The sequence below is a fragment of the Chionomys nivalis genome, chromosome 5, assembly GCF_950005125.1.
Source record: "Chionomys nivalis chromosome 5, mChiNiv1.1, whole genome shotgun sequence".
NCBI lineage: Eukaryota > Metazoa > Chordata > Mammalia > Rodentia > Cricetidae > Chionomys > Chionomys nivalis.
This window is the reverse complement of record NC_080090.1, coordinates 14,857,231-14,879,632: the sequence shown is the minus strand read 5'-3', so window position 1 is coordinate 14,879,632 and position 22,402 is coordinate 14,857,231. Positions and strand designations below refer to the sequence as shown.

At 50.1% G+C, this 22,402-nt stretch overlaps 1 protein-coding gene across 1 annotated transcript in view; it reads right to left on the bottom strand.

Moving 5' to 3' along the window:
* Positions 1 to 20,877, bottom strand: part of Coq8a (coenzyme Q8A) — a 28,094-nt gene extending 7,217 nt beyond the window's left edge. Inside the window, exons 1-5 of the mRNA XM_057770691.1 lie at positions 20,759 to 20,877; positions 8,290 to 8,475; positions 5,232 to 5,645; positions 4,925 to 4,991; positions 607 to 681 (exon numbers count right to left, since the gene is read on the bottom strand). Coding sequence (XP_057626674.1) covers positions 607 to 681; positions 4,925 to 4,991; positions 5,232 to 5,645; positions 8,290 to 8,466 — 733 coding nt within the window. The 5' untranslated portion in view covers positions 8,467 to 8,475; positions 20,759 to 20,877. The remainder of the gene's footprint in view (positions 1 to 606; positions 682 to 4,924; positions 4,992 to 5,231; positions 5,646 to 8,289; positions 8,476 to 20,758) is intronic.
* Between the last annotated feature and the right edge of the window lie 1,525 nt (positions 20,878 to 22,402).

Below are 22,402 nucleotides of genomic sequence, written 5' to 3'. Positions count from 1 at the left end.
AGCATCCCAGCATCAAGAAAGCCCTAGGTTTTGTGGGCCTGAATTCAGAACATCCCTAGACTGGTGTTGCAGGCAAGCCTGACAGACCTGTTCCTGGGAAGCAGAAAAAGAAATGGTATGATCAATAGTCTCTGGAATGGTACCAGTCTCTGTGGGTCATAGTCAACAAGGGGGGGACGACACAGTGGTCCTGTCCCAGATGCCCACATCCCTAACCCACAGGGAAGGAGGGAGTTCTGTGCATTTGACTTAGCCAGACTGCAGTTCAGAAGCTCCTGGCGAGCAGGGCAGGAAAGGTGGGTACGCAGGTGCACAGTGGGTATGAAGGTGCATTGCTGGGGGTGGCATTGGGGGTGGGTAGCCGAGGAGCCAGAGGGGCTGGGCGATCAGCTGCAGATGAAGGGGAAAACAACCTCCAGTGCTCTGACTCTCTAAAGCAAGTCACTCAACCCCAGAAACACCGTCTGCATGAACTCAAGCTCCTGAGAGGGGTTCCTGCGGCTGGGACATGAGGTGGGCCCTGGTGACTGACGTTCCTGGAGCAGAGGTGGGCTGGAGGTTAGAACTCCTAAGGCCATCCACCCTTCTACACAGGACCCTGCTCACCTGTGGAGTTCTCGGAACGCAGGCTCTTCTTGGCAACTTCAGCCAGTGCTCCAAAGCCCAGACCTACAGCCAGACCTGGAAGGATGAGAAAGAAAGCAGATGTTTGAGTGGCTGGGACCACCCAGCCTCCAAGCCTGGTCAGAAGCAGGTGGATACTACAGTGTACTGGGCCTTGCTAGGTGCTTCACCATCCTGAAGTGGGGTAAGTAGGAGAACACTGAGCTCGGGACAAGCGCGTCCCGTGAGGCTGCACCTCTCTCAACGATCACCTTTGACAACTCACACACTCACGGGAGCACAGACAGACTCCACGCTGGAAGGGACCAGGACGAAAAGGAAGATGGCAATACTACCATAGACTTCAGGTCTGCAAGAGGGTCTGTAGCCTTGAAATTTCTAACCTTTCACTGTTGCAATATAAAACAGCTAGCAGTAGAAGCTGGGGCGTTCCACAGCAGCAAGACCACGGGGTGTCCCAGCTGAAGCCCACAGAACAGACCTGCCCCACCTACACTCCCATGCTCCCATTGGCAAACTGAGAACAGTAGCCTTGGGCCCTGCCATCCCTTCCTGGCAGGCACTACTAAATCTAAGCAGAGAACCTGGGAGTCTGTCTTAAGACTCACACCTTCCTTGGAGCTCCCTTCTCAAGGCTGTCCAGGACAGGCACACCACTCAGAGACACGGCGGGGTGTGGTGGTTCCCCAGCCTCTCTACAATAATAATTCATTAAAGAAAAAAGGTTGGATTTACTGAGAAACTTATAAAAAAAATTAAAGTGGGCACAACCACACATGCCTGTTATCCCACCATTAGGAGACAGAGGCAGGAGGTCGGCCACAGCTGAAGGCCAGCTGGGGATATAAAGCAAATTCCAAGATATTCAGGGGTATATAAAAGACCCACAAATAAATAATTTTAAAAATGCATTTTAATTTAAAGCTAATTCTTTTACACATTTAGTAATGTATCTTACCTGCCACTAGGTGGCAGTGACCCTCTACTGTGCCCACTCCAACAGCAGCTCCTGCCTCAGAGGTCTAAGAATAAAGGTGGAGAGATGGCTCAGTGGTTAAGACCATTGCCTGCTCTTCCAAAGGTCCTGAGTTCAATTCCCAGCAACCACATGGTGGCTCACAACCATCAGTAATGAGGTCTGGTGCCCTCCTCTGGCCTGCAGACATACACACAGACAGAATATTGTATACATAATAAATTAATATTTAAAAAAAAAAGAATAAAGGTGGAAAGTGCCCATACTATCCGGTCTAGGGCGCAAGACCACCTGCCCACCCTAAACAATCAAGCCAGTGGTGACAGAAGAAGTCTCATGTTAGCTACATGTATGGTTTTAAATTTTCTGGTAGCCCATTTTAAAAAGGCAGGCAGGAACATGGACAATGAATTCTGAATATGTAACCCAGCATATGTAAAATAGAGATCAATATAAAAATTAAAGGCATTTTCCATCTGTGGGTATGGGGAGACACATGCACAGCACACCATACCATGAGGCAGGACAAGCCAAACTGAAGAAGCCACAGTTCCTGTAATGCCCAGGGACGTGATTAAGACATCCCACCAGGATGTGTTGGTGCACTGGGATGGAGGCGCTGCTATGGGTGCCTGGTGGGGCAGATACCAGCGCTGTTCTAACACTCTGGGAGGGCACTGGGCGCTAGAGTACTGATTAAACATTAACTCCCCACCACCTACCTTCCTCACCCTACCCAGCACAGTATCTAACTTAGCAAGAGAAAGGAGAACAGGCAACGCTAACCTTCACCAATGTCCTTTCCATCTACAGTCTTTTCTGCTGAGACCAGCCCACACAAAGGCAGATGACGTCACAGGTCATCAGCTTGTCCAGGCTGAACATACAGCATTCAGTGCCCTCCTAAGCATACCCTGGCTGGACTGAGCGCTGTGTCAAACTGTTCCTGGCTGTTTCTGGGCTCCTAGGCAAAGCACAAACTCTACCGTGGAGAGGACTGTTACTAAACAAGCGCCTGCAGGAGCCTTCCAGGAAGGAGGCCTCAGGCTCCGTGCAGCAGGCAAACCGGGAGGTAAAAACAAACTGACCGGGGCAGCAATCGTGACCTTGACCTCCCCAGTTCTACAAACCCAAAATAAACTGCATCTCGCACCCAGGCCTGGTGCCATGTTATTCCTGGAATCCCCTGCCCAGCAGCCTTCATCCAGAGTTAGGTGGACCTGGGGTGACAGACTCAGAAGAGGGGAACCTCAGCTGTAATTTCCTGCCACTGTCAGGTCCCTGCTTCTGCACCCACGGACCTGTCCTACTGTGATGCACAGTCTAGAGGGCTGTTGTCTGTTTCACCAGACTGTTGCAGCCTCCTCTTGGCCTGTCAGGCACAGCACGCTCCCAATATTTTTCTCAGGAAAGACAGTGTTGCTGTCAAAAAAGGGAAGTGACAGGACACAGAGCTCTCATGCAGGCAAAGCAGAGGCTCAGTGGGCCTGTGTCCAGTCAGGACCCTCTTCTGGTACCTCAGGAGCCCCACCCAGACCCCCTTCTCAAGTCACCAGAGAAGCAATCACTCCACTTCCTCCTGTCACCAGAGGTGAAAAAAGCAAAACAACTTTCAACAACAGGGTCCTTCAGGAGCAGGAAGGGACATCAGGAACAGCTGGTCACTCCTGTGCTGCTGGCTCTGCCTGCTCAAACTCCAGGGCCTGTTTACAAAGCAAGGCTGAAAGAGGCCTCTGCAGAGGCAGCCAGACAGCAGCACTGCAGTATCAGGTACCGCAGACTAGGCCTTGCATTTATCCCTTCATTTCTTCTTCTTTTTTTTTTTTTTTTTCAGGATGAAACCCAGGATCTTGTGTGTGCTAGGCAAGGTCTCTACTCAGAGAACCACATCCTCAGCCCTAAGTTCCACTTTAATTAACACACATGCTCACTCAGTCTGTTAAGAAGATCCACACAGAACTGACAGATGGTCATGGGTAATATCCTTTGCTTCTAGGTACTGAACAGTCTCCTAGAAGAATACCTGGCATTGACAGCATTCTCAACCCCAGAAAAGTCAGGGTTCTGGGACAGGAGCCACAGTCCAGGTACAAGAGGAAGAGGAACAAAAAGGAGCGGGGAAGCACCCCAAGGTTTCTTCCCCAGGACCCCAGGACCTAGCCTCCTGTTCCCGGAACTGTAGAGGATGGGAAGACCTAAAAGGTTCTCTGATGGCTACATGTGAAGGGAGGGACCTGGTTATAAGACAGGCAGCTCAGATGTTCCCAAATAAGATGGAGGTCTGGGCCCAGCTCCCTCCTCTGTAAGTGCACAGAAAAGCAGCGGCCCCACTGGATCCTTGAGGGTCTGTTATTCCCAGCCTGTTCCTCATCCAATTCCTGACCAACACAAGCTGAAGAGTTTGCTATAACATACACCACAACCACCATGGTGTACTGCTCCCCTGCAGGCCCAGAGACAGTTGAATGAAGAGAGCGTGAACCTTCTGAGACTTCCCGCTGTTTCTGTCACATTTTGTCTCCGCTGTTCCTGTCACATTTTGTCAACAGTGAAGAAATGGGAAGAAAGCAACAGATAGAATAGATAGAAGAGAGCACATTTCCCAGCCCTGGGCCTCCCCGAGCAACTCAACGCCAGCAGCATCATAACCCATCACATCTGTTATGAACCTAGCCATCTGGTCAAAGCCAACATGTGAAACAAGCCATCAAAACTATTCTTCCGTTGTTTACACTGCCTGGAGAACCTGCTGAGAGCAGCTAACCCTTAATAGACAGTAGCACCAGAAGCCCATGTCAGGGCACCCCCTGCCAATGGCCAGCATTCCTAACATGATCTCTGCAGGTGAGCAATGGGTACACACCTACAGCATCGAGCAGAGGTGTGGCAGGTTTACATGAGACAAGGGCAAACCAAGTCCCTAGCATTATAGCCAACTGAATGGCTTTAACTGACAGCAACGGAGGGCCACAGCTGAAGGCCAACGAAGCGCCTGAACTCACGGCCAGTTTCCTTCCTGCAAAGACGGCCCTGAGCAAGACCTGCCCAGTAGTCTAAGCTGTAGCTCATGGCAAGATTCAGCCACACAGCAGGCCCAGGGATAAGTCAAGATGGGGCTAGAATCCAGCAACCAGGTTATCACCCATGAGAACACCCAGACCCACAGCTAGTTCATGGCAATGCCGCCACATGCTCCCCAGTACTGGCACATGGCTTGATTCCCAACCACTTCCACCTTAATGTACAGTGGTCACCTCCGCTCAACCAGGACAAACAAGGCTGGGCAGTAGGGGAGGGGCAGCACAGGGAATGTGGCCACCTCACCTCCAAAGTTGGCCAACCGCCCAATCCGGGTAACAGGCACCTTCCGCTCCCGAGCCCGCTCACTGAGCTGGAGGGAAAAACAAAAGAAACCCATGGAGTTGACAAAACTGACAAATGAGACAAGGCAACATGAGGCCCGTGCTGCCTGTACCCCATCTCCACCCCCACTGGCAGCACTGTACCAAAGGCCTCCCTAGTCCTCAAGACATAGCATCCCAAAGTTTGGAGCAAAATAAAAGCCAACTCCAGCCCCAACAGAAGTGGGAAGGAACCGTCTAGGTCCACCCATGCTGCCTCTCAGACCCACCATCTGCTTGTGTGGTTTGCTCTCAGGGCGAGCCTTGGCCTGCCGGGCCTTCTCAATGTCTTCGGCTGTGAGGCCCCCTACGGGGGACTGGTCCTGGTGAAAGAATCTTCGCTGGATGCCACTGGCCAAGAACAAGTCTCTGGAATCTCCAAAGAGCCTCCCATTGACTTTGCCCATAGGGGAGGTGGCTTGTCCCGAGAGCCCCGCTTCCCTGAAGGGTCCACTGGGAACGTAGGTGGGAGCTGGGCCCTCACTATGAGCATGACCCAGGGATGAAGACAGGGACTGGTCCAGGGAAGAGGCTGTAGAGGCGTCCAGGGAGGCTCCAGCAGCCTGTGGTGTTGAGAACTGAACCTCAGCTTCCAGATCTTCAAAGTTCTCAGTGGCATATGGATCTTCATGCTTATCCTGACCCTGCGAAGAACAAAGGCCAGCGTGAGGTGCAGAACTTGTCTGGAATTCCTTTTGAGGGTGCTGCATGTGACTCTAACACTCCAAAGCCAATGCTGTATCTCAGACTAGGAAGCAGCAGAGAGCTCCAGCCTGCTTCCTCCAGAACTCTGCTGTGATATCAGCAGGCAGCTATGCACACCACTGAGCACCCAAACAGGGTCAAGGAAGAGGCACAGGACACTAGTGATGAGTTGCTCACCTATAAAGCAGACACAACACCAAGTCCATGGAGCTTTTAGGAGAGAACCCAGTACAGAAGACAAGGAAAGCTTGCAGAAGTGTAACAGACCAGTGAGTGATAAAAGGAGCCACAGATGGAGACCACTGGGTTCTGCAACACCTCACTACAGACAGACCCTCCCATCAGCCCTGGTGTGCAGCTGAGATGTTCCTGCCAGAGGTAGTCAGAGCCTGGCTGTCCTTGTGAATTTGAGACATGGAGAAAGGGGGCAGAGGACACCCTGTGTTTCCTTTGTGAGGTATAGGTTCAAACTTCAACCCAGATTTATTCTGATTTTTAACCTTGAATGAACTGGACAAGTTCCTAACCCTTCTCAGTGATGTCCACACCTGAAAATAGTGCTCCACTGTCAGAGAGTAACAGAGTCACAGCCAAGGCCCCAGAAACTACTGGTGAAGGCTATAACTAAATAGCACTGTGTGTGTGAGGGGGGTGCTATGGCCAGGTTCCTGGTTCAAATGAAATCTGAGCAAATGTCATGGCCTACATGCTGTTCACATGTCAAACAGCAACAGCAAGAGACCTGGAGCCCCGTGCTCCGCTCCTCAGATGCTGGTTTGTTCTCCCATGGGGAGACAGGTACTTCTGTCACTACACCTAAGGAAACTAAGAATGTAAGCTGACATGACTGGAAAAGGCCAGAAGGCAGCAGCAGAGCAGGAGTCCAAGCCGAGGGCCTACTCTGCGTCCAGAGTCACAGAGCAGAAGAAACAAGTGACACCAGCGTTCTAGGTGCTTCTCACACAGCCAGGGAAGGCCTGGTATGGAGAGTCTGGAGCAGAGCCTCCTGTCCTACGACTCCCATGACACCCCTCAGTCTTGTGGAACTGCTCTTGAAGTAGCTGGAGGACCCCACAGGCAACAAAGGACCCTAGTGCCTGAAAGGGCCTGATGAACGAACGTGTGAATTAAGGGCCTGGAAGCTAGAGGCACACGGGTTCCCAGAGCAATCAGATCCCTCAGACTCGAGGGTGAAGAAAGGAACCCCAGACCCAAGCATTAAGGAGTGAAGGGGGGGCCTACTCCATGGCAGTGGGTTAATCCATCTTCTGCCTCTGGTGACTAAGGGAAGATGACCCTGCCTGTTACAGACTCTAGATATATAAAGGACGGTAGGAGCAGGAGGCTGCTGGAGGAGGCCAGTCTAGCCACAGTCTTACTTTGAAGTGACCTAGAGCAAGTTCACCTTCCAGGCTTTCCAGGACCAACACCCAGGAGGACTGCCCCCTCCCACCTCAACACCAGGAGGACAAGACTAGGAAAGAACATGGATTCTCATCCTATCACTTAGTATAATCCATGGGTCTCATAGCAACCTTAGCCTGAGCAATGGGAGCAAGCCTACAGACCCCATCAACAGGAAAAGACCTCAAGTATAAAGGGCATAAAGACTTCTAAAAACGAAAAGCACCTATATGGTGAGGAATACTGTATTACCCTAACACAGGAGGGAAGGGCTGGGAACCACAGACCTAAAACTAAGCAGAGGCTGGGACTGGGACAACCTCACACCCGGAGAAGCCTGAGACCTTTATCCAGAACCGAGAGCAAAAGTGATTGTTTAAGCCTCCCAATCTGTGGATTGTTATGGAAACAGCACCCTCTCGGAGGAGCCTCACCTGCCCTAGCATGACAACAGGACATGAGACGGGCAATCTCTGCAAAACAAATAGCACGCACGCACATGCAGCCAGGTCTATTCTGATACTGCTTTGGCTTTAAAACACCCCTTGATACAAGACGCTGAGGTTTCCTGAACCTTGGCACAGAGGTAACCTTCGCCCCAACAGCAGGAGGAAGGGGAGACAATGCCACCCCCGCTGGGCTAGGACAGCTGCCACTCTGGGAGGGAGCACCTGTAGCCAACAACAAATGGGTCTTGGCTGAGGCTCAGCAAGCCTTACCTATCGGAGGAGCCTTCAAAGGCTGAAGTTGAGCCAGGCTGATCTATACATGAGCCCTGTTGGAGCCTGCACGTCTGAAACCTAACCTGTAGCATGCTAGTACACGGAAGGTGATTACATCATGAGGATAAAGCCAGGAAACCAGGAAATGGGCCCCTAGCAGATGCCAAGTCTACTAGAGTCCTATCTTGGGACTTGTCAGCCTCTAGAACTGTGACAAGTAAGGACTGTCATTTAAGCTTCCTAGTCTAGTATTCTAGTATAACAACCAGATTCTCACATAAGTGTCCTGGCTTACCCTAAAATGACACAGGACACACCAACCACTGTGCTCTTTAGTCTCAGCGACAAGACAGGCTGTTGGGTGTGTGTCCTGGCTCATTCCCCGGTCTCACTAAGAGCTCCACATCTAGCTCTCTTCCTACCAGCACCCACGCCCATGCCAGAAGGGGCCTCTCACCTGCACCTTCCCAAAGACCATGCTGATCTGCTCCACAGCGGTAGACTGCAGGGCCCTGGCCGCCAAGATGAGCTCCCCGCCAAGGCCCAAGTTCTGCAGGTGGGTTTCCACAGCTGCCTGGGTCAGCTTGGCAAGGCCTTTGGCCACCATGATGGCATCCCCCAACATAGCAGCCATCCTTCAGGGCTGGAAGAAAAGAGGCCAAATTAGGAAAAGGGATTACCACATCTGACTCACACTGACAGGTCCCCACCAGACTCTGAGCAGAAGGCAAAACTGGTGGTTTGGTTTTTCCACTGATCTCCCCTTTTGATGGAGGCGAACTGAAGGGAAGGAGGGGACCAGGGCCCAGGGCAACAGTCAGCACTACCAGGCACTTACCACACTGCCCATGTACTTCCTCCCTGCGGCCTCAAAAACACCTCAGAGAAACCTTGGTAATGACGTCAAAGAGCTGTGCAGAACCAGACCTCAGCATGTGCACTAACTCCTAGTCTGGTGCTCTTTTCTCTGAACCAAAAGGATGTGACAAAGCAAAGGTGGCCCCTTCCTGAGCAGTTCCCTGCCGAGCCTAAGGGTCCATTCACGACAATGGTGCCGCTCTCCAGGCCTCAACTGCTGGGGGTACTGGGCTCTTAATTGCTGGTGCACTGCCCAGTGACACGTACGGCAGTTCCCCACAGACCAAGACGCTGAGAGGACCTCCGCGAGCCACACGTCACTCCAGCGCTGAGAACAGAGAGGCACACAGAGCAGGGAAAGCAGCTACATACACTGTAGAGGCTGCTGCCTGCCCACTGCACGCGTCCTCACCCCCTTTCTCTACTGGCCATAGCAGGACATGTTTCTTAATGTAGGCCAGGGTCAGAGAGGGGAGATTCAGTATCCACGGTGCTAGTTGTTAGGGCCTGGCCTAGTTGGTCATTAACTACCCCTGAGGCATGGTGATGGAGTAAGATAAGTCCTGTTAGCAGGGTGGAAGCTAAAGGAAAAACAAAAGCCAGAGATCCCACTGGCCTCCAAGGAGCACCTTGACCATGGCAGGCAGCAGAACTGGGCAGAGCAAGTAAGCAAAGCCAGAAATCCTAAGAGGAGTGTGAATGTCACTTCAGGCTGAGCAGGGACCCTGACGCACAAACAGCAGAAGAGTGGTGCAGTCAAGGGGCCCCTGTACTCCATCTTTTCACTGCATTCCCTGCAAGAAGCGCAAGTGGGGAGGGACACGAGAGACATAAGAGCACTGACGAGGGTCCTAACCAGAATGTGGGGCATCTGAACATCAGCCCCTAGCCACTCCAAGGATTCCAGCAGGATCTCTCAGTCTCAAGGCAGGACAGAAAGACACTTTTATTTAAAAGGAGAACTGGGGATGGGGAGTGGGGAGAGGGCTCACAGCTAAGAATACTTACCGCTCTCACTGAGAACCTGAGTTCAGTTCCTAGCACCCATGCACATACAGACACACACACACATGTACACACTCACTCAGAGACACACACATGTACACACTCACTCAGAGACACACATGCATGTACACACTCAGAGACACACACATGCACACACTCACTCAGACACACACACGCATGTACACACTCACTCAGAGACACATGTGCATACTCAGAGACACACACATGCACACACTCAGAGATACACACATGCACATACTCACTCAGAGACACACACACATGCACACACTCAGAGATACACATGCATGTACACTCTTAGAGACACACAAATAAAAGAAAAAAACTTAATTAAAAAATAAATTAAGAATAGTGAACCATGCTTTCCTTCCTGCCAGAACAGTTAAATATGAAATGTTAGCGAATTCCAAAATGATACCAATTCCTGCCCTAGTATGGACCCCAGAGTCATGTGAATGGAAAGACAGCCCCTTACAGGTTTCTGAGCACTGTGTGGGAGAATCTGTTTTCCTCATATCAGCAGTTATTGCTAACAAGCACAGCCCTACTGTTTATGACCATGTAGATTTCAAAACCACTGTAGCTGTTCCACGGCCACCCCCTTGGGTAAACATTATTTACCCATCATGCAGGGGTTGTGCTGGGCCTCCCTTGCAGTACAAAGTGAACCAACCGTTCACGCCCTTATCGTCACAGGCAGCTTTTTGTAAAAGAGTCCCTGCCTCCAAGAACCAAAGCAGAGGTGAGAGGGTGAATGACTACCAGAAGGAAGCAGTCTCCACAGCTCTTCTGGTTTTCACGTCTGGGGTCTTAAAGATCCTGTTTCTAATTCAACACAATCCTAAGGTGACCTATAATTCAACCATGCCAGGCACTAAGTTAGGAGGCATTTACATCATAATTTACATCAATTCCATCAAAAGCCCAGGAACCCTTTTCAAACACAAGAACCATATCAGCACCACGATTTTATCTACAAGGATTAGAGCCCGTTACCCTCCCTACCCTACCCTACCCCAACACTGACACAGTACCCTGCTGGTTTAGGGACCCTGTCCCTGAGTAAACGTTCTTCTCTGAGGGGAACAAAAGATCCAGTAACCCCAAGCAGGAAAAGAGGATAGACAGTCCTCACACTTGGAGAATACACTAGCAAGGGACCACACTAACATCCTTCACTTCTATCTCCCATTGTACTTGGCTCGACCTGCAGCCCTGGGTCAATGTGTCCTAGCCATGTGCCCCAGTCCTGCCACCACCAAACTGGGTGACTTAGCCTCTTATATGCCTTCTGGTCCTAATGTGTTAAATTTCTATCAGGAAAGTAAAGACAGTCTGAAAAAAGACAGAACTGCAATGAATGAAACCTCCCGCCCAGGGCAAAGAGACTGAGAAAGAGGCACGGGGTAGCCCAGAGGCAAGTGACCCAAGCTCTGGAGGTTTTCCTGCGGACCATCATTTACCAACTTTCCTAAAATCCTTCCAGAGCTACCTTCTGGAGCCAAGGCCCAGCTGGAAGTTATCTAGGGTACTGGGGCCTTCAAATAAAGTCTCTAGGACTGACAAAAATGCCCAAGATATTCAGACCTGGCCAAATACATAAAGACATACCAGCAGAAAAGTAAGTAGTATTCTGATGAGTACGATAAGCCAATAAGCACAAAGCTAACAAAACACCAATACTCATCCACTGGAGACGCACGTGGAGAAGGGGGCCATAAGGGGCAGGAAGGTGGTCATACGCAGCCCACTTCATAGCCAGGACATACCAGCCTGTCACTGTTCTCATGGAGTGAGAGCAAGCTGAAGATGGCATATGAAGATTTACCAAAGGGCATCAGCCAATGCCCTTCACAACTACAGGCATCCCAAGGTGAGCTCCCAAGCCAGCAAAGCTGTGGTATTCACACCATCCTCCGGCCCCTCCCTGTCGCAGCTGCCAGTAAAGATTTGGAATGGCTGGGATAATAACCTAAATAGCACACTGCACAGAAAGTCCTCAGCCCTGGGGCGCGTTCTCCAAAACAGGCAGCATGAGTCTTCTAGCACACATGCCTCCTCAGGGGTCCCTCAGGCACTTCAAGCTTGCATGTCTAAAGTCAGCCTTGATACCCTAGCCCCATACAGCAGCCATACTCATCACTGTCTTGCCTTGGTCTGTCCACGCATTCCCAGGCTGCCAGCCAGAGCAATGTCTTTTTCAAAAATGTCCTGTCAAAGTATTCCCGCATCCCATGGCTTCTCTGAGATCCCTAAGATGCAGAAAGAGCCTTCCTGATCTAGCCCTCTCAGCCTTGCCAGCTGCAGGCTTACTACGCTCCCTCCACTGAATGTGGTCCAGCCTGGCTAACCATTCCTGGACTTCAGGGAGGACCCTTTTAAAGGCCTGGGCTCCCTATACAAAGGGATCGAGATGCATGTCCTCCCTCCTCAGGTGTCCCAGCTTCCTGGACCAGCATGCCACTGCAGCCATGATCATGCTCTCTGAATCTGTCTAGCAACCATCTCACTAGAGGCTGTTAATCACAGGACAAGAACCACTTCTATCTTTCTGTACACCCGCCTGTCCCTCCAGCTCCAAGCAGTAGTTTACAGTGATAAATACCTAGCAAATGAAAAACTTTAGCTAGTCCCTCTAAAGCTTCAGACAGTCTGGCATTTGCAAAATTGGCTCAAACCTGCTCACAGCTTTGACCCACAAATGGCAATCAAAAGTTTCAAAAGCTCCTGGGCTGGTTTGAAGCAGAAGGAGCTGGAGGGTTTCTGAGAGAGCTGGCCATATCCTGGGGCTTCTGTGTTTCCAGCAAGGTATCATATGCCTACGATGCTGCCAACTTTGAGAGCTCTCGTCTTCCAGAAAAGAAGGAAGAGGAACAGGGGTGACTGGCATCCAACACTAAGCAGGAAGCCTCCACAAAGAGACATTTCTAAAGTTTCTTCCTGCTTCTGTCTCCCAAAGCCTGCCTTTGCCACTACATAAAAGCCTTCTGTTGCTCCTTCTTTTTCCATAATTCCTTCAAGACCTTGAAAAAGAAAATCATAAGGGATTGTACTCAAAGACGATGAGCCAGCCACCAAGAACTGTCAAGACTTTCACTTCAAGCATTCTTCACCAAGGACCACCAAAGACCTCTGGGAGGTCCCATAGGGTGGTGAGTGGTCTGTGCCCCCTTCCAGTGAAGAGCCTTCTTTTCCTTTTGGGCATGACACATCATTTCAATCCTTCATGGGAACCAAAAAGTTCCATCATATCCTCAACATTTTTCCTGTTCTGACAAAAAGGGAAACTAAATGACTGTTTCCGCCAAGGACTCAGAAGTAGAACTACATTAGAGTAAGCAAACTGCAGAACCAAAACTCACAAATCACTATGAACTGGATTTGTCCTTTGCCTACACTTTTAAAAATCACACATGAAGGACCATTAGTCATACACCTTGGTCACCTAACTCCAGGCCTCTGTCTGCAGGGCAAGCAATGTCCTAAGGCGCTACCAGCTTTCAAAGGCAACTCAATACCAGATACTAGGAAAGGGAAACCAGTGGGCGAGAAAGGACTTGGACTTCTGCTCCCCACATCAGGCAGCACCAGCGGACTTCACCACGGAGCAGGCCTCTGCCAGGGTTTGTCTCCATCTGTTTCTGCAGGCTCCCACTCCCCACACAGGGACCCGCACCAGGAACTCTCTGCCCTTCTCCTTCCCCAGGCAGTCTGTCTGATATCAATCCAAAAATCCTACCAATCCCCTCAAAGTACATTTCTTTAAAAGTGGATGTGTGTGGTAATTTGTCTCTAAGAATGGGAGTCACAGCACTACTGGAAGTGGGCTAGGTGAGTGTCCTAGTCACTTGCTACTCCTGTGGTAAAGAAACCATGACTAAAAGCAACTTGGCTTACCCATCCAATCACAGCCCATCATTGAGGGAAGCCAAGGCATGAACTCAAGTAGGGAAGTAAGCTGGGTCAGGAACTGAGGCAGAGACATGGAGGGATTCTGCTTACTGGCTTGCTCCTCATGATTTGCTCAGCCTGCTTTCTCATACAAGGCAGAAGGCCCACCTGCCCAGGGTGACACTGTGCACAGTGGACTGGGCCCTTCTCTAACAATCAGCAGTAAAAACAATACTCCAACAGGCTTGTCTACAGGCCAGTCTCATGGGGACATCTTCTCAATTAAGACTGCCAGATAAGTCTAGGTTTGGGTCAAGTTGACTATATATATATATATATATATATATATATATATATATATATATATATCTCAGCACAGTGAGTAGCAGTACATGCGTGGGATGAGGTGGTGTGGTGATTTAAATGACACTAGAAAAAGTATTTGTTGACAAATAAGAGTATACTGCATTGTCCCATGGAGAAAAAAATACCATCACAGAACATTTAAAAGCATGAGATTTTCTCTGGGTGGTGAGTTGTTAGATTCTTCTGGAATTTATTTATGTACTCTAAAATCTTCTAGAGAACATGTAGTATTTGAATAATATTAAAATCATGTTTTAAAAATCCTTAAATATGTGATTGAAAAAAATGTTCTAATTAAGCTCACCAAGTACTTTCAAAAAAAAAACAAACACGATTCCATGTTTGTCTAGTGCCTATCCAGGGTAGAATGGGCAGTGATAAGGGACAGATGAAAGGCTAGAAATCACCTCTGAGTCCTTCGCTAGCCCTGTTCAGAGGACACCGGCCCCTAACTGGCAGCCAGGCACACAGCCATCTCACTTTGGGGAATAGGGTTCAGCTGCCCTTTTCAGAACCGTGGTAAGAAAAATCACTTGGCACAGACTCTTCCTCCCCATTGGCCCATCATCAAAAGGCAGAAATAGTTAATGAGGGCTGACTCTGCACACAAAGCCCCTGGTATTCCTAATTTAGAGTCAAATAACAAGTGCTGTCACCATATTTTCTCATCAGGAAAGACACGAACGACTGGTGGTCCATCAAGCCCAGATGGGGAAGTAAGCCAAGACTCTGGGGCCATACCTAGCCCACCGGCATGCCTGGAAGAAACGCGGTTATTCTCAAAGAGCCAGTTGTGCCCATCCCTACAGCTATGCTGTCTGTGACAACGAACTCCACTGATTTAGAATTCTCCCAGGAATTTCACATCAAGAAAAGAAAGTGACTAAAGATGGGCCAGCTACAGGGGAAATTTTTCTCCCGAAGATTATTTGCATCTTGTCAGCCCTTGTTGCAGGAGTGTGAACCCTGGACTGTGGCCAGTCACGGCAGACCCACACCTAACAGGAAGAGCCTAAGTATGTATATCTCTTGCCTTCTGTTTACACGCTACCCTCATGTTAGGACCTCGGTGATGGATCGGGGCATGCAGAGATGCGTGTCGCTGGATCCCTTAACGTGGCCACACTGAAGAAATCTCCTTTTTCTGGTTTTCACTCTTACTTTTGCTATTTTAAATTGGCTTGTTATCAAAGATGAGTGGCTAAGCCTGGCTTGTTAGAGCAGCTAGGTCATAAAGCCTGACCCCAACTCTAAGAACACTACTGTCTATTTTTATAAATGAAGTTGTACTGTAGACTCCAATTCTTCCAAGACATCTAGAGAAGTCGCCAGAACTGTATCCTAACATGCCCATGAGGATGGTACTGGGACAAGAATTGCCACCCTGCCAAGCTCATCTCCTTACATCCAGGAATGAATGTGACCCCTATTCAGAGGCTGGAGACCACCTTTTACTGGGTTATTTGGGAAAGGTAACCCCTGCATGGTCAGGAGTGGGAGTGGGGGGGGGGTGTCAGAGCCAATTCCCTGCACAGATCCTCACAGCCGTAACAGCTAACCATCTGCATCCCTTTCCTCGTCCCCCTACCCAGGAAAAGCACTCAGTCCGCAGCGTGAGCTTTTAGGAGTCCATCACCTCGTAACACAATCCCAGATGCTCTAACCAGTTCCTGCCAGGAAGCACTGAGGACATTCAGAGCACAGGGGTGTCGGCTGAAAGACATGTGCAAGTGGACGGGCAGCAGACAGGGATGCACACTGCTCCTCCCCCAAGCCTCACACAAAGCCCCTCTTGACTAAGGAACATTAGTCAAACCCTAGAGAGCCACACTGCTGGTCAGCCTGCCCTACACAAGAAGCGGGTCCTCAGAGCTGCTCTCCATGAACCCCAGCCAGATACAGCCCTGGCAGCAAATGCAATTCCACACTACCCTGGAGGCTGGGGCAGGAGGATCATGAGTTTGAGACTTGCTTGAACTACACAGCAAAATCCTATCTCAAAAAATGTACATATTTTAAAAGCATTTGGTACAGACTGATCACTGGTCTGAAGCACGACTCTGCTGCCAACATGCAAGTTAAATTATACAAGCGTGGTTTTGAGCCTCAGTTTCCTCGCCTGCACTAGACCTTTTACATGAAAGTATGAGGGTGTTTAGGGCATGCACTGGGCATCCAGAGCCATTGGTTGGTGCGGTTATTAACTCTACGACCATGCAGGTACCCTGGTATAGACCTGGTGAAAGCAAAAGCGCAAAGATAACCGCTAGTATCTTCACTTCTGAGTCAGGGAGACAGGCAGTGCTGGGGAAGGACAGGCTGGTCCTCACCAGGGCCATTTATTTAGCTGTGTGGTATGGAGGCACCCAGGACAGGTGATTCAGTATGCTGCTGACAGCCAGCTTAAGACACTTCGGAAACACACTGGGCATAAACAGAGAGTCCCGCACCTAGAGTCGAACACAGGCGATTGTCTCTATGCCCTCGCCTCCCTGGTCCCCTAGACACACAGACATTGGCATGGCAACAGCAGCACACCACTCAAAAGCAGTGTTCAGAGGAGTCAGGCTGCGAGTCGTCCAGCTGACTTGACGAATCTGCAGACACACGTTTTCCTCTATCCGTCCCAATCCTGTCTACAAGAGGGGATGGGGAAAGGGAAGAGGAAGAGGCAGCAGGCAGATGCTGTTCAGGAAGAAAGTCGCCCTGGCAATTCACAGGACGTTCCAGGCCAGAGAAGGACAAAACAACAAACCTGGCCACAGCAAGGTCCAGAATTAGCTACTAATACCTCTGCGAGCAAGAGTCACCAAGTTGCTCTTCAATTTCTCAAACAACTAAGACGTTTGTAAGAGTGTCAAGTGGTGACCACCTGTGATTCATCAGCAATTTATTCTGCTTCCCTCCTCCATACCAGGAGTGGAGACAAACACCTGGCATGCTATGTGAACAGTTCCAGAGCGTATCATCCAGCTCGGTGGACAGTTGTCCTCTACTGCCTGGACAGCACACATAACAGGCTACAACAAAAATGGGTTTCTAGCTTCAGACCTTGGGGACACCAGTTCTGTTCCAGGGGCCAGTGTGCCCCATTTCCCCATGTGTAAATCATGACAGTATTGTTTACCCCTGAAGTACAAAAGGATGACAAGGAGCCACCCAGAGCTCTTTCTGAAGTGGTCCTTTCAGATTTAACCAGGTCTGCAGAAAACGACACTTAAAAGAATTAGGAAAGACCCATCTAGACATTCTACGAAAAAGGAGGAGAAGCTGCAGCGCCATCTTCACAAAGGTGCAAGCAGAAAGCCTGGACCTCAGCAGAAGCCCAGTGCAGAGTAGAGGCAGAAAGTGGAGAAACACCTGTGCTGTAAATTCCATCTGTCTCTGTCTCTCTCTCTCACACACACACGCACACTCACACACACATACACACACGCACGCACACACACAGAGCTTTCTCTTCCAGTGACCCCGCAGGATACCCTGACCCTCCTATACTTAGCCCAAGGTGTGTATTCCCTCTGTAACAGACCTTTTTGCTGCTTTGCTCCTTCTACCTTAGAACACTGGCAGTCAAATATGAACACTGTCTAATTCTTGGTCCCTCATCTCAGCCCCTCCTCTCTTCTCTTTCAGCTTTCTTCTTATGCCTGTCTCTTTTTACAAATGCCTGTTCTTTCAATCCCACAATTCATGCCCAGCATCCCTGAAGCAGACACAAGCAAGCTTCTGCAGACTCTGCTCTCCTAGGAACGAAGCATGAATGCCTCCTGCTGCCCCTGTGTGATGCCTGAAGTGCGAGCCAGCAGGACTCTCCAACCTACCTCCGCCACTGCTGTCCACTTCCTGTTCCTCATGTGTTCCGACCACTCTCCCTCCTGGTGGGCCTCATCAGCTTCCTCCACCAACCTCTCTTCACCTGTGCCACAGCTGAGCCAGCTCAAGCTGCCCCTAGTTCTGCCTGCCTCCCCTCTGTGCACGGTCTCCTGGGCTGCTTGCTTCTCTCCACAGGCTGGTCAAGGCCTTCCCCATTCTCTGCCAGGAAGGCTCTCGGAACCAAGTTTTGCACACCTGTACTAGACACCCATCCCAGCACCACAAGCAACCCCAAGGCAGCAGAACTTTGAAGGGTGACGAAATTATTCTAAATTTGATTGTGTTCGTGGTTAAGTGATACTTTTTTCAACTGTATGAAAAATGGGTGAATCTGGCGTAACCAAATTATATCTTAATAAAAAAGGATGGAAAAGAAATAGTTCCAATGGCATTTAGATGTCATCCGTCTGATTCTAACATTATCACCTTCCCCCAAATTAGTTCTTCCTCCTATGGCCTCTGTTTCCAGTAATGACTCCATTATACAACTCCGTCCCCGTCTAGAACCCTGGCCCAATGTCCCATCTGCACATAATCAGTCCAAACCCCGAGTCCTATGGTCCCTCTGATTCCACCACTCGTGACTCAGGTCACTCTTGGCCCCTCACTCCCGTTCCTATCACATGTGAAGAAACAGGCCAGTTGAGCTCGCCCCTCGACCTCCTTTCCCCTGCTTCTCCCCAGTCCTGGACTGTCAACGGGAATTTCAGAGCTATTTCCAGTTGTCAAACCAAGACGACTCTTCAAATATCCCTGTCTAATTTTGCACGCAGCTCTAGTTTCAACTGACAAGATAATGACTCAGTGCTGGTGGCTCTTAATGGAAAATTATCCTGCCAAGTTTCAAGCTTCCCAATAATAAAGTCAACTTTAAGAAGGAAGTGGCTGCCCTTCCAGATCCCTACTATGGGTAACAAAGGGCACCCCAGAAACCTCCCAGTTGTGGTATTCCCTCTAGCGGAAGCCCACAGGATCAATTAAAAAGTACAAATTCATGGTAGACTTGGGATATTTTTCTTACCCAGCGCATTTATCCAGTGCACTCTCTCTCATCTTTTTCTGAACAGCTATCAATTTAGGACCTAATAAGTTCAACACCTAAATTCTGGGCTACACTGAAAGCAAACTGTAGACTCAAAGGCAAAGCCTCTTCCTCTGCACAAAAAGAAATGGGGCATGGTTTCTGATACTGATCAACTGTAAGTGAATTCTACAAACTCTACCTGTGCACCTGTGCAAGTGTGCATTGTGGTGTGCAGGCAGACAGTCCCTGCAGACATGGGCATGCTCTCTTTCCACATTACAAGACACAAAGATGTCCAGGCAAACAATGAAGATCGGTCCCATTTGTTTGCTAACCATCAAAGAACCAACCTATGGTGGTTTCCTGTGCTTGCCCACTAAGTCTCCCAACGGTCCTATGGACAGACACTGCCAGTTTTCCACGTCCTCAAACTTTGACCCTATCCAGTCACATTCAGTCACAAAAGCCCATGGTTTTCTGCTTCTGCTTTCTTCTGGAAGGTTTCACCTGTACACTCAGGGTTTCTCTGTTAAAGCCTCGTCCTCACGGCTCCCCCCCTCCCCCCCGTTTGTTTACAGCAGGAACGTAACACCATCCTAAATTTCTCAACTACTTGTTGACAGGTTGCAGAGAGGTTGCTGGCAGCATGGGATGACCCTGTCTGGAGTCTTGCCTTTGTGGTTCTCTACCAAATTTGCCCTTCTGTGGTATCTGGCAATGTCTGGTGACATCTTCAATCACCACAATTGCTGGGACAGGGGAGCTCACTATTTGCTTAGCGGATCCAAGCCAGGGATTTTGCTACACACACACTACAAGGCACAAGACAAGCAGACACAGTAAACAATTACAGTTCCAAAACGTTAATAGTCTGGAGTTGGGAAGCTATGCCTTAGGTAGTTCACTAGCCCAGAGAGAATGCCCAGATTGCCTGCTACACTTTGCCTTTAGTCACATGGTCAAAAAAAAAAAAAAAATCACAGTCAGTTGTCCTCATTATTTGCAAGGTTAACTATCAAGTCCAAAGCCACCCTCTGAGTCTTACGGATGCTGCTCTTGTGAGCACAAACCCCTCTAGACCCTTCTCAGAAGGGCCTTCCTCACTCCCGAAGTTTCCCAACAGCCTTCTTGCCAACATGGCCCACCAACCACAGCACCCTAGAAGACTGGCCTGGTCGCTAGTCCAAATCCTTGGACAAGGTGGTCGGCCTGGCACCCCCAGCTCCAGAGTCCTGTCCCACTGACACGAAGCACAAGAGAGCATGAGGCAGTTTTCTACCAGGCTGCAAGCCCAACCCAGAGTCTGCACACAGCCTCTACCCCTTCAGGAAGCCCGCCCCAACAGAGTTCTGTCCCTCACACTTAGAACTGTGGCTTGGCTGAATGATATGACAGCTTCTGTGGGAGAGAACGAGGGGACTCAATCCAAACGGCTCGCGAGAGCACCAGTGTCTGGCAAAACAAGAAGGAGCAAAAAGCGAAGAAAAGGAACAAGGAAGGGACGCCTTCCTCGAGTTCACCCCAGATCTAGCTGTGAAACCCAAGAGCTGGTTGGGACACAGAAGTCGTAGTTCTGACACAAACTGCAACCAGAGCCCGAGGCACCCTGCGATGTTCTGGGAGTTCAGAGAAACATTCTGAGAAAGGCAACCACGTGCGTGGACCACGCAGAGGCCGGGCAAGCGAGCTCCAGATGCCTCCCGGAACCCACGGCTCCAAGCGTGGCCCTATGCTCGCTGGGCCAGACCCGGGACAGGAGACCGCTGCACCCCAGCCTGGCCTCGAGGCGCCGCGGCTGCAAAGCAAATTCGCAAGCCCAGGCCGCGTTGTCACTTGAACGGACCCCGGGGTGCTGGGGTTAACAGCGGGCCGGCACCGGCAGCCTTACCCGGCTGCAGGAAGGCAGGCAGGCTCCTCCGTCAGCTACGCAACGCCTCCCCGCGCTGCAGCCGTGAGGGCGCAGGGTACACGCTCCGAATCTGTTTACCTTCTAGCCCGCGCGCGCACGCCCCCGCTCCTCTTGGCCCGCCCACTAGCCCTCCCATTGGCTGCGCCGCCCGTAAACTGACCCAATGCCACAGGACGCAGTGGGAGCGTGCGGCCCGCGAGCACGCTGCTCACAGCCAATAGGGACTGAGGGTGGAACGAGAGCAGCCAATGAGAGGCCGCTCTAGAGGGCAAGGGTTCCTTCTCCGCCTGTTCGCTGCCCTTTCTCCCGGGGTGGGAAAGCGGTGCTGCTGTTCCGCGCGTGCGTTCGATGGTTGGCACGCGTTCACAGGGCGACCTCGAGTTTAGCCTCCTACAGGCCTTGGCAGGAAGGCCTCAGAAGTTCAGGTGGGACCACAGAGGCCCCTGTTGCCCTGTGGCGAGGCTTCTCAGGTTCCTCAAAAAGCCGTGGCGGTGACACCAAGGCCACACCCCCTCCAGGTCTGTCTTTAGACTAATTGTGCTTGCCAAAACAAAACAAGTTCAAAGAAACGGCCCTGAAGAGCACACTTGAGTACCCCAGTCTACCCACAACAGCCCCGCTAGAGCTGCTTACCCTGAGAAGATAGGATTGCAACAGGATCCATCCTGCGCCACCCTTGTACTACATGGGAGAAAACACCTAGCCTGGATGCCTTTCCAAGATGCTTTTGCTCCGGCTCAGCCCTTGCTCCTGGCAATGCCAGGCCAACTTCCGTCCTAAAGTACCTAAGAAATCGCTATCCACCCCGGTGATCTATTTTTCATTTTCATCAGATTAATAATTTTGACCTTATTCCTTGGGAGAATAATGACCTGTTTTTACTATAGTTAAGATCATTTCTTTTTATCTGATAAACACACACAATTTCCTCATTCCTGCAAATTAAGAATTCCTAGAAGCTCTTTTTCAGATATGTAAACAGTATTGTGGTTATGTTTTTTTTAAATCCTTAGGATTTATGGATACATTCCAAATTACTGGAAAATGATAGGATGTATGGAACTAGCTTCAAAATATTCAAGGGCTGAAGAAATGAACGGGCTATGACTTGACAAACTTGTGGAAGGTACTGCGCGATTCTAATTGGTCTTAATAATAACCCCCCAGTCAGATTTCGGGGTAAATGCTGAAAGATCAGAGAAGCAAAGCAGTCAGCCACTAATTGTTACCTCCACCGTATCCTCGGACCTAGTGGGCCATACTGTCTCTAGGAATCCTCAGACTGAATCCTGAGCTCCTGTCTCTTCCCATCCTCTCTCCGCCCAGCCTTATCAGTTCCCATTTCTACCTCCCTAGTGCTGGGAGCCCCCACCACTAGGCTCCATGTCTCTTTTAGACTGGTTCAATCTCTTTCATTCTCCTCAAAACCCATCTAGCCAGGCTTTGATAGTTTGGATCTTGGATGTTTTTCTCAAAGCCCAGTTGTTAAAGTCTTGCTTCCCAGAGACTACTGTGGAGAGGCTGTCAAATGTTTAGAAGAATGGCCTAATGGGAGGAAGTCACATCACTGGGGTTGTGACTTTATATGAAATTTGGGAACCTGGGACCCTTCTCTTTCATGCT